The 12,352-nt window shown below is 40.2% G+C and overlaps 1 protein-coding gene across 10 annotated transcripts in view; it reads left to right on the forward strand.

Annotated features, from left to right (window-relative positions):
* The first annotated feature begins 78 nt into the window (after nucleotides 1–78).
* Nucleotides 79–12,352, forward strand: part of LOC106950970 (mitogen-activated protein kinase kinase kinase kinase 4-like) — a 37,349-nt gene continuing 25,075 nt past the window's right edge. For 5 of the 10 annotated variants that reach the window (XM_015038169.1, XM_015038170.1, XM_015038171.1 and 2 more), the window contains exons 1-2: nucleotides 79–360; nucleotides 688–753. In XM_015038169.1, coding sequence (XP_014893655.1) covers nucleotides 304–360; nucleotides 688–753 — 123 coding nt within the window. In that variant the 5' untranslated portion in view covers nucleotides 79–303. The remainder of the gene's footprint in view (nucleotides 361–687; nucleotides 754–12,352) is intronic. The other 5 variants (XM_015038174.1, XM_015038177.1, XM_015038178.1 and 2 more) reach the window with 1 other exon arrangement.

Below are 12,352 nucleotides of genomic sequence, written 5' to 3' on the forward strand. Positions count from 1 at the left end.
CTTTCATGAACATTATTTTGGGGAGGACAGATTAGATGCTTTTATTTTGAAACGGCCCAGCGGAAGTCAGACAATGACTACTAGCTTGACCACAGCAGCGAGGCAGCAGCAGCAGCACAGTGAGCCCGCTGCCACCTCAACATGGAGTAGCTGGAGCCGAGCGCCTACTGCCGAAGAGCGGATTCCTTTGACGGGAAGACCCGGCGCCATATATTTAATTTATCTGCCAAGAAAAACCCCCGCAAATGATACAGCGGCCATATTTAGTAGAGTCACAGGGAAGCCCGGCTTTTATTTGAAAAGATGGCGAACGACTCTCCAGCTAAAAGTCTGGTAGACATAGACTTGGCTTCATTGCGGGTGAGTACTGGGGACGATGTTTTTCCTGCTCCTTTTTTTGCCTCTTCTTTATTTCACATTTCTCTGTAAAGCGTCGTCTGTTTAAAGCGCATTACATGGGCAGGTTTCAGGCTGGGTTTCGGCGTTTCTTTGTGCTAAAGATGCTTTAAAAACGAGCGCTGAGGCTCATCGAGGTGTTGCCAGTGTCTGATTTTCCTTTGTTCGAGATGCGTTTGGCATGTTGGGGAGACCAGGGCGCAACAGCTGGCGGACACCGGACAATGTTATCGGTTTTAAGATGTAACAACACTTGTTATTGAACCACCCTGTCCTTTTTCTCTACTGCAGGATCCGGCTGGGATATTTGAGCTGGTGGAGGTAGTTGGAAATGGCACCTATGGACAAGTATACAAGGTTGGTTGGAGGCATGGCCTGTCCTGTTTTCATCTAATCTGATTTTCTGTTTTAAACTCTAAGAACAAAGGAAGGGGCATTAAGGCTGGATGGTTAGGTTGGACCACATGGTGGGAGAACGAGCAGCGCTTTCCCTCTGGTGTTATTGTTAAGAGTTGGCCTGGGAAGCGAGGGTTAATGGCTGAATCAGACCATGTAAACTCTGATGCATCACCCATCTTGCATCAACAAAAGAGTAGATAAGAAACCCTTGCCTTAATGTAGGGAAAACCTCCAAGAGTCATGTCACAAACTAACAGAGCATTAAAAGATTTAAAATCGTGCCAAGATCACGTAGATGCAACATCCTGGGGTGGAACATGATTTATACTTGAACAATAGATTGATCAGATTCTGAAATTTCAACTTTAGAAGTTATATTGGCTCATCATATATGTGTATCTAAAGACTTTGTTTCTAGAACATTTAGATGTTCTGGGAAAATTTATATATATATAAAAAACACATTTTTCAGTGATCAATGTTGCTGGGACAGAAATTATGAATTCACTTTTTCCCTGCATTTGGTTTAACTGTATGCCATATTGTCATGACAACTTCCTCCTACATTATCGCATATTTGATCTTTCCTGATATCAAGCATTTGTCAGTGAGAGTTGTGACACTGCAGCCTACAAAGCTGTTTTTAAGAACCATGTAATTGTGGATTTTTTTTTTGTGTGTGTTCCAAGTAACAAATGTTCGCAGGTCAACGCACAGCAAAGAAAATGGATTTCCACTTCAGGATTTCAGAAAACACAGAGTTTCTCAGAAAGTGTGCTGAAACACAACAGCAGATTTTTCTTTATATGTGTCGTGTTGATGACATAAGAGGCACAAGAATCAAGCTGATCAGCTGGGATTGGAAAAACAATATGGCAGAGCAACATTTGACTGATTTATTTATTTATTTATTTTTTTTGTATCCAGATGCTGAAGTTGGATTTGACCAGAATAACCTTTTGTTTTCACTATGTGGTTTTCAATCTAACAAAATGGAGGAATAGAAAGATTAGCCCCGCTTTATGTATCAAAGCTCATGTTTCTAACCTTTTGGCTGATTTATTTCAAACTCAAAAAGTGCACTGTGGCACCTGCTGTTTGGTGAATCTCTGGGTTTTTACCTTGCAGGTTTAAACCAGAGTTTGACTCAAACCGTCTCCCAGCTGGGATTGTCTTCAGAACTGCTAATTTTTCCAGTTTGAATCCTTCCATCTGATTTGGTTTCTGTACAAATTCACCCCAAAACGGCGCCTCTGCATGTAGTCTTAACTTGTAGCTCCCTCTGTTGTGTTGGCATGGCAATGGCGTGGGTGGCGCTGCAGGTGCATGCAAGGTGGGGTCAGCTGGGTCATTACAAATCTACCTGCATCACCTTTGGCAGCGGCAGCATGTGATTCAGCGGTGCTTGAACGTCATCTCAATGGACAGTTCCTCAAGATCTTTAATGACGAAAATCAGTCTGCGTTGGTCAAGAACTGTTTTAATCGTTGCCAAATATTCTTCAAATCCATTCTGTGTTCCCTCATGCGGCTCAAACACACTGATGCAACGATACAGATTAAAAGTGAAGAACTTTGACGGGGAAATTTGATTTTAAAAAACTCGCAAATAAGGAGAATATGCTATAAGGAATGATAAACGATAGGATCTGTCTTTTGGATGCCTGATTTTCTCTCAATTCAATCATTTAAAAAAAAAAAAAAAGGGAAACAAATTGAAAACATGTCAGTAACTGAAAAACTATATACAAAGTCAGTTTTTTTTTATTTTTAAACTAAAGTCTGGTCACCAAAAGCAAGAAAGTTGAGACTTTTTCCTGATTTGGTGACTAATTCCGTTTCTCTTGTCCATCTGCACTCGGTGTTGCATTTCCATGCCTTAAACTACCACTGCTTACTGCTGAAAGACATTGCCAAGCAGGAATGGAGGCAGACGGATTCATCTTTCTGTGCATGTTTGTTTTTTTTTTTTTCTTCTTCTTGCAGCTGGATCACTAAATGGCATTACCCAGCAGATATGTCCAGTTCAAAGCGTGGCATTGCGGGTTAATGCTGTTTTGTGCAAGCTTTCAGCAGTGCTCCAGTGACCTGCATTCAGTCGCTCCAGCATAATAAACTCCCAGTCTCTCCCCTCCTTGAAATTGTGCTCATGTGACTACTTGGAAGTCAACTCTTTCAGTGTGGATCCTTCCATGTTATCTTCTCACCACATGCTTTTAAACTCAACATATCATGGGGAAGGGAATTAGAGCCTCTCCCTCTCTCTCTCTTTTTTTGACCATTTAATCTCTTTCTACATTCAGCGTTCGACGCTAATTCTATTTGCGAACGCCGCCATGTGAGAATGGAGCTCACAGTTGTCAGATTAGCTCGCAGTTGACACAAAAGATGTAGTAGTTGCAGGCAGCCTGCACGAGATAAGCCCAAACTGTCTCCAGTGAAGTCGCTGCCAAGTGCTGGGGCTCTGCCGCAGCGGCTTCCTGTCGATCGGCTGTCGATTAGCGAACTGGCCGGAGGGATGTGGCGTTCGCGACTGAGAGAGGAGCAGCTGTCCGGCTCCAGACAGGAACCCACAAAGCTCGGCTTGTCTCCGTGGGCCGTTTGGGTCTCTCGCCCCGTCAGTCGCTGGGGTCTGTAGAAAGGAGGCGTTTGTCTGCAGCGTTTCAAAGTCCAACCGACTGAATAATCACAACAGGCTCCTCTCTAACTGAAAACTGGGAGGAGTTTTGTCCTCCCTCTGAGGCCTTTTCTGCTTTGTCCACTGCTTGGTCACACTTTGCAAGCCACCTTTTTCCCCCCAATTTTTTTTTTTTTTTTTTTTTTGTCACAATGTGTTTGAGCTTATTCTTTCTGGGACTTGTTCTGAATTGGTCAGGCATTTATCATAGTAATGTTCTTGTAATAATTTTGATTCATTGTCGTGACAAACTCCCATTAATGATGTCCAAGATCCTCAAAAGTATCAGTATTGCCAGAATTGTTACTTCAATGAAAGCAACAATACATTTGAAAATATAACTATAACAGCTGCCACACTTGTGGCTACCTACTTTAGTCCTTCAGAATAAAATCACTTGAATAGAACCTGACGGACAACCTGAAGTAGGCTAGATCTCCAACAGCAACACATACTACTTTAGTCTAAAGAAATTTAAGATCAGTTTGGTTATAAGGTCATATCTAAATGGCAGCACACATCTGCAGCGTTGCTCGACCCCCGTTTTAATTTTGTCTTAATGGCCGACGCTTAAAGCGATCCTTTTCAAACATGTACTATTCAAGAAGATGAAAGCTACTGAATAAAACATGAGTGCCACTCCAACCCTACTCCCATAGCTGCTACTCTTCTGCACTGCTTCCGTAGTTCTTCTTCTGTTGTTGTTTTTATGGCACCGATTGCAGCGGAAGAAAAATAATTTAAAGTGTTGGTGAGAAATCTGGTTTAGGTGGAAATATAAAGAAGGAATGCGAAGCTCCTGTTTTGAAGATGTGGAAAAGACTTGCATAGTAAAAATTAGTAAGTAATTTATGTTCCATATGGAAGACTGACATCTGCTGACATAAATTGATAAATGTATTTAAAAAAATTCACTGATCTGACGTGGGTCAAGACCCAGATATTGACAAGATTTCATAGCCACTTTAAATTCTAAAATGTGCAACTATTTTAGAATAAAGTGCACAAACTCTGTTTTCATATTTCTGCAAAACTGGCTATAAACAAGAACACAGAAATCTGTGAAGACATCTTGACTTTACACTGTAAAAATGAAGGGAGAAGCTGATTTCCTGGTCTTGAAATGCCATGTAAATGTTTTCGTGGCCACGCTGTGCTCCTGTCTCTCTAAACCTGCTCGGTCTGTCAGGATAACGGCCATCGCCCCTGGAGAGGTGCCAGATTACAGTCAGCTTCTGAAAACACAGCAAAGCAGTTTTTCCCCCCTCTGTTTCTTTTGACAGACAGGCTTAATGAAAATTGCTTTAGGGTGAAAAAGCACACTTTAAATCACATATGTTGGTTTGGACAGTTAGCTGATTGGTATGCAAGCCGGCGGAGATTAATTTGAGTTCAGGTTTTGCATTAATAAGCTTACAAACTAATATTTAAGTTGTTTTCTAATCGGACTGCGATCTGCTCCCTTTGGTTACACAAGATTTTCTGATGTCATCCTGATTATACATCTGTCGACACTTCTATCATGTGTAAACTATCCAGTTGTCTGGAAGTTACATTTCATACTCTCTTCCATTAGTCACCGTATTTCCAAATATTTGACCTCTGTGTTTTTACATGCTTGTGTGTTAGACAAAGAGCTTCTTACTAAGCTCTTCCTGCTTATCAGTGGCACTGACCGACAGAGTGTACCAAGTCTGGGGCCCCTCTTTAGATATCATGACTCGAAAGAAGGAAAAAATGACCCAAGATAAGCCCAAGAGCGAAACATGGATCCTTGAATTGCAAATGGCATGCAGAGAAGATTCTCCCTGCCGTACTGAATCACCATATATAGTCGCGCCCATGCCGACCTGTGTGGGGTGTGCCAACTCATGTGCCCTGTTATTTTCACACTCCTCCCGCGTTTAGAAAATTAACATCAGAATGCCCAGTTTCAGAAGAATAGAAACAAACATCGTTTCCTGCAGATCTCTGGTTAAATCTGGAGAAGCTTGTTCTGAATCTCTGCAGCTTTGTAGCTTGTGTGGTCCATCTTTTCCCTTTGTTTACTCTGCCAATCGGAGTGGCAGCCTCGCCCCTGCCCTCAGAATCAGACGGTCGTCCTCGGGGGGCAGGGCAAGCTCTGCCTGATGGGCACAAAGGCTCTGAGCTGCTGCTGAACCTATCCTTCAATCTGTTTAAAGGCCCACCAACCACATGGGCTGTGTGATACTTGTTTTGTACCACAGGGCAGTGTTTGGAGCAAATTTTGTATTTATTTCCAATTTGAGCAAGCTTGCAATGTAGTTTGCATAATAAGCATGGGGAAAAATGTTGTTTCCTGTCCTTTTGTGTCAATGTTGGTTCATCCATCTGTCCACGTGTCCTTCTGATTGATTATCCATCTTCTGCTCATCTAGCCATCCTCCATCAGACTATCTGGGTGTCAATAGTTTGACTTGTGTTGGTTATGAAAGTCCATCCAGTTGTCAGTCTTTGTCGTCCCTCCATCCTTCTGGACATCTATCAGATTCTCCAGAAGGATATCAATCAATCTGTTCCTCTATCCATCGTCTCTGTCCTTCCAGTTGTTTATAATCAGTCCATCTACCTGTCTACCCCATTCAGCGTTCATTTCTCTGTTCTATTTTAATAGTTCAAACACCAAATTGATCATATCATGCACAGAGTAAACTTTCTTGGCAGAAGCTAACAATCACAGTCTTCCTTATTTCTGCACTAGGGTTACAGCCAGTCAACACCAAGGAAAATGAATGGTTCTCCTCAATTGGCTGCTTTTAAAACCTCAACCAATATCTACATAAAAATCTGCGACTAGGTGAATTTTCCACGAATAATTTGGAGTTAAATTCAGAAGAAAAATCTGCAAATAAGTGGGGTTTCAGAGTTTGATTGTACAGTTAGGGTATATTTTGAAAAAAAATAATTGTATCCATTGCGATTATCCAACATTTTCTTCAATTTTTCTTGTCTACTGTCAACTTCAGCCTCTTGGTCTCTGAAATCAACATCAAATTGGAGCATTAACGCAAAACCAGATCAGGTGAAAGGCCAATAATAGTCTATAACTGGCAAGCAGAAAGTAACCTACCAAATATGGTGCCTAAGCAGTCTACTGTGATTACACTCTTGCACACACTGAAACTGCAATTTCAGTGTAGAGCAAACATGTTTGGGCTTTCTAATGCCTGAAGCATCCAGTAAAGTTGCGTTAGTGCTGGGGGGGGTGGGGTGGTAGATGTCACCAGACTGGAGGTTAATCCTCATCGACCTCTCTGCAGCTGCATGCAGGATTTCCTCTCACAGCCCTGAAAAGTCATGCTTTCTTCAGCAGTTTGCAGAAGTGTCCGTAAGATGCAAGAACTTTGTCAATAGAGAAGTATTGATCCATCTGCTGTCAATAAGCGGTCAAGTTCAGGTAATGCGTCATTCTAACTAGGATTCAATAGGATACAAGAGAAGATTTTCTGTATTTTACAATGCAAAGACAAATTACATGTTGAATTGCTCTTTATTACTCACTAATGGGTTTGGTATTGGTGACCGTTGTGTTGCAAAGCGGTGGTCCAGAGGCCTTTGCTGAACCCAGCAGCTCGTCTTGCCTGCTTGCCTAATTAATTTTTGCTGAATAGAGCTCAGTTGTAAAGATCCTGGCTGCTGATTGGCTGCGGAGGCTTTAGGTCAGAATACGGGGGTGATGGCTGGCTTGCGTTCGCTGCAACCAGGCCTGGTGTCTTGTGTTAGAACTACTTTACTCTTTCTGCTGTCCACATTCCTCATTATTGCAGGATTGTATCTGATCTCGTTCTTTTTCTTCTTGTGACATGTGAACATGTGAAACATTGTGAGAAACTCCTCTCGTTTGCACCCTGCACACTGTGTATCCCTTTTGTCCTCGTCGCCCCCACAGTGACCCTTCTCCCTAATTGGTGTCACAAGACGTAGCGTGTCACCTGACGGGTCACTCTGCCCGAACAGAGCGCTCTGTGTTTGTCTGTGTGTACATGCTACTGTCCCATTGAGACGCCTCATTACCAAAGTGAACTTGCGAGGTGGTGGGAGAGGAGATGCTCGTCTTTTGCCCAGAGAGGAAACTCTTCTGTCAGCAAAGTTGGATGTTGCGAGAGGAGTGAAACTTTTGTAAAATGTCAATGTTTCTGCTCAGTCTTCTGGCTCAGGCTTTGAATCTGATTGGTCAAATTTTTTTGGAAGATTTAGTTTGGACTTTGAAATAAGTCTAATGACAAAATCAAAATAATGGAAGAAAAATTTCTTAATATTACCAGAAAAAAAGTGTCAATATTTGGGGAATGATGTAATTTTTGAGAACTCAAATGCTTAAAAAAAAAAACAACAAAAAACTTAATTGAAGCTTTTTTTTTCCCCCTCCTTTTTTCTCATCATTTTAAGACATTCTTCTGGTAAAATTGTGTCTTTATTCTGCTTATGTTATTGCTGTATTCTCCTAATTAGACAAATTCTTGTAGCCTGGCCCCCCGTCATACAACTCACAGGAAGGATGATTGAAATAAGCCATTTTTTGAAGATATTTTTGTTTTCATTTGTCATTTCTTTTTTTAGAAAAGAGAGAAAAAAATCAGATCTGATATGGAAAAATAAAATAAATGTTTATTTTTAAGCTGTATCGCCCAGCCCTTATATGAAGCCTGATTTAAGCCTTAAACCTTAAAAATGTTAATCAGAATGAAAATGACCAAGCTTATTTTAATTTGTTATGTAATAATTGCTTATTGCCACTGGCTTTAACCTGTAAATAACCAAGATCACATATTTGACATCTACTTTTTTTTTTTTTTTTGGTGTTTTTTATTGTTTTTTTTTTTTTGCTGGCACCCTGATTGTTGCTAATATGCTGTATATTCAAGATGCTTAAGGACGACACCATGAATCTTCTCGGCAGCAAGCTGCTGCAATGCAATCAATGAGATCAATCGGATCAATCGGCCTCTTGTTCTGGTTCTTTCCCAGCCCTCCATATGTCTGTTTGCTCATTACATCCAACTGTTCTCCTGGTCTCACGGCGCTGTCATCCTTCCCCTCTGTGCCTCCTTATCGCTGGCTCTGTGTCTTCAGGGAGGCAGTCTGTGAGAACTGGGTCAGTGTGATGTATGAGGCAGTGGCGAGAGAGTGAAAGAAAAAAAAAAAAACCCCGTCAGATCCAGCAACAAGCACGGACTCGTGCGTTTCTACCTGCTGTGACCTGATCATTTCTCTCCTCCGGATTTATTTGATGCATGTTGGAAAAGCCGTAGGCAGAGGTGCGAGTGTGGGTGAACGGTCTGAAAATAGATACGTCAAACTTCCCAAAGGCAGATGGATGCTGCGAGTTGAATCCCACCTACTTGCTCTTAAAGCTTAAAATGTCACCTCAGATGTTCATGCAAACCCCTTTTAGCAGGAACCTTCTGGAGAATTCAAATTAAATTAAAAAATAAAGGAAAATTAAATATTGTCGTAAATTGTAACCAAGTATCTTTGAAGAGGCGTTGTGAATGGTGATGCTGTGGGCAAGAGGATTCTCCAGTAGCAGTTAGTCTTGCAACGAATATGAAAAAGCCTCTGACTGAAGACTGTTATGATGGTTTCACGCAAACGACTCAATTTCTGAGCAGCATATTCCACGGTAACATGTCCTGGATGACGGCATTAATTGTTGGCAAACACTGCTAATCAACCTCATTTGTTTTTGCTGCTCCATATTAAATCTCTGGTAGTATTGTTAGAGAGACATGAGAGTAGGGAATATGATCCTTCCCCATTAGGATCGATGGCTTGAACTTCCTCCTCACTCCTCCTCTCATCCGACAGTTCAGTCCTCAAACAACAGCAAATGTTTGAACAAACAATGTTTTCCACCTGCTCGAAGATCATTCAGCTAAAAATTTGAAGTCTTGAAGCGGGACCGAGAAAACTGATAAGCATGAAGCATTCTGCATGGTTAAAACAAACTAGCTGTTTCCCAGCACCGATTTTCAAGGATTATATTTTATGCGTCTAACTTACAAATTTGCCATTAGTTCTCTCATGGCGAAACAATCCAGACACGGCGTCTGTTTTCTTCTAAAATAACTTGAAAGTTCATATTCACCAAGACATTCATGTCAGCAGCTTTATTTTAGAGCAGCCTTCTTATCGCCGTCCTAGTGCTGAGTGAGATTTCTCCCCAAATTTAATGACTGGGCTCTCATAGAAGAGGGTAGATTCAAATTTTTTTTTCTGTCTTTTTAGCTAATATCTTTGGCTCTTAAGACTCTAAGCCATTCAGTGGTCTAATGCTGAGCTGGAGAGAGGCCAGCAGCACATCTGGCCATGGTTAAGAGGAGTTATGATTGAGGGAGTAGAGATGGAGGCCAGGGAGGGCTGAGTGATAACTTAGTGCCTCAGATAACCCTCTCCACAGCCACGCCTTGCTTTCTGCTTCAAGAGGCCCTTCAGTGCCTAATAGCAGGGCTCTGACGAATCTCTGTGATTCTAAAAGCTAATACAGCATCGTGAAATAGCATTAGCCCCCTTTCAGATTTCTTGTTTACCTTTTTTTGTGCAAATATTAATATAAAAAATACCCTGAATGCGTAAGGCAAATGCAAAAGCAGCTTATATTACTGCGACACTTCTGAAATCATAAAATGTTGCTTGATTGATTTTGCCATAATTTTTAGAAGAGTTACATTTTAATTGACACACCCAAGACTGAGTCATCAAAATGTTGTATCATCAAAAATATATTGTAAATAGGTCTTGTCTGATAACCTGAAGTAGGTTAAATCGCACGCCAAGCTAGGACTGAAATGATTAATCGTGATTAATCAATTACTGACATAATCGTCAACTAATTTAGTAATTGATTAATCATTAGCTGGAGTGTACAGACTTGAAAACGTACATTTTCTGAGAAAACCCCAACATTTTCAGAGCAATACTTGAGCCAAAGCTAAACCCCCCCCAAAAAAACCAAACATACCTTTTGCATTTAAGACAAAACTTAAGCTCTAGCTTCACCCAATTCAGATCTACTAATGGAATGCTTCTTATTGCATTTTAGACATAAATATTTATTTTTCATATGTAAAAATAAAAATACGTTTTCATTTGCATCTTTTAATATAGCTCTAATATTTTATAAAAAAAAAAAAGTGGCTCAGTAAAAAATCTGGAGACTTTTCCTTTTTTTAAATCGATTAATCATCATAACAACCGATTAAAAGTAAAAAAAAAAAAAAAAAAGACAAAAAAATCCATAAGGCAATTTCTTAGACTTCAGGACTCCAGTGAGCCATTAACCACAACTAGTGAAAACATGTGACAGTGGTGATCCTCCCCATGGTCTGGACGATTTGTTTCTTCAGCATATTCCCACAGATTACCATTGCAACACTGAGAAGCTGGCCACTGTGTCTTATCATTTGTGTACTCCCACTCCCAAATAAGTTTTCCTTGCAGAGATTCCTCCTTGATTTCACAACACAACATGCTTTAATTTTTGGTCGACTTATCATTTAAGCCTGTCGAAGTTCCCATGTCCCGTCTTTGATGGCAGACGGTGGTAAAGTACAGTGTGAAATACAGTTTTTAGTGCTAATTTTGCCGTGTTCGGACTACAACCAGACCGATATTCATGCAGAGGCTCTTACTTAAAACTAAAACATGTAATTAACTTTAGTTACTCAATCGTTTGGATTTGGGTTGCAGCAGAGGGGATGACACTGATGTTAATCAACAGTGACATGAAATTAGTCGGCTTTGTTGACCAACACTATTAAAGCAGGTTTCTGCTGCATGACTCACATCTTCAAGATTATGTCACTCACACCAATCAGAGCAGAGCATTATGATTGCAAGTTTTTTAAAGGAAACTTTAATTTTTCTTATTTTTCTTTTTGTGTTAATGGACATAGCTGTATTCTTTCTTTCAGTAAAACAATGCTAAGCTATTATTGACATGTTAACAAGACGTTAACAACCTGTTAACGTCTATTAATATGTCGGCATGTTAACGTAACATATTGACAAGTTTGCTCTCTGTTTTGATGGCACCTGTTGATATTTTGATGTCTACCACTCTCACTTTGAGCTTCATTATACTGGGAGAAATTTCACTTAAAATAGTTTGGAGCCAAGAGTCATTTGATGCAGAAAATACTATGCATGAACTTCAAAAAAAAAAAAAAAGTCCAAACCTTCCACAAAAAAATAGCCTGAGTTTTAAAAAATTAGTTGCACAAACAAAACAAACTGGACAAAGAATGAAACAACATAATTCAAGTAAAATTTGTTTAGGGACTCGACCAGAATCTATAAACCGTATCTGTGTAATCTGGTCAGACTACTTCTACAGGTTATTTAGGTTTTATGATTAGCTTACCGATGCTGTATTTAAACTGATCATCCACCAAGGCAACTTCAATTTATTCTAGCTGATTTACTGTTGATTTCTTGTGCACTATGGCTCTATTACAGGGACAATAAATAAATGCGGGATGAAAAGGACGTTTTTTTTTGTTTTTTTTTCCTAACATTGAGCACGACTGTAAAGTGGACTATTTCGTCATTCGTTGCACTAATGAAGTGTAAACCCCCCCCCCAGTTGCTTTGTGGCATCAGAGCAATAACCTTGAGGATCGGATAGCCGTCCCAGACGCTAGAAAACATTTGGAAACATTATGTGACCATAAATACTTCAGTTTCACGGAGGCGGGATTGTTGGGAGGGAGAAAGGCAGACGAACATCCTGACATCCATTCCAAGGCACAGATTTTAGCTGTTAGACTTTTTTTTTTTTTTTTTTTTTTTTTTTTAAAACCCCCGTTTTTTGTGGAAAAAATTTTTAAATTTTTTTTTTTTTATAAAAAAAAAAATATAT

Source organism: Poecilia latipinna, unplaced genomic scaffold (genome assembly GCF_001443285.1).
Source record: "Poecilia latipinna isolate Pla-1442-1.1 unplaced genomic scaffold, P_latipinna-1.0 Scaffold432, whole genome shotgun sequence".
NCBI lineage: Eukaryota > Metazoa > Chordata > Actinopteri > Cyprinodontiformes > Poeciliidae > Poecilia > Poecilia latipinna.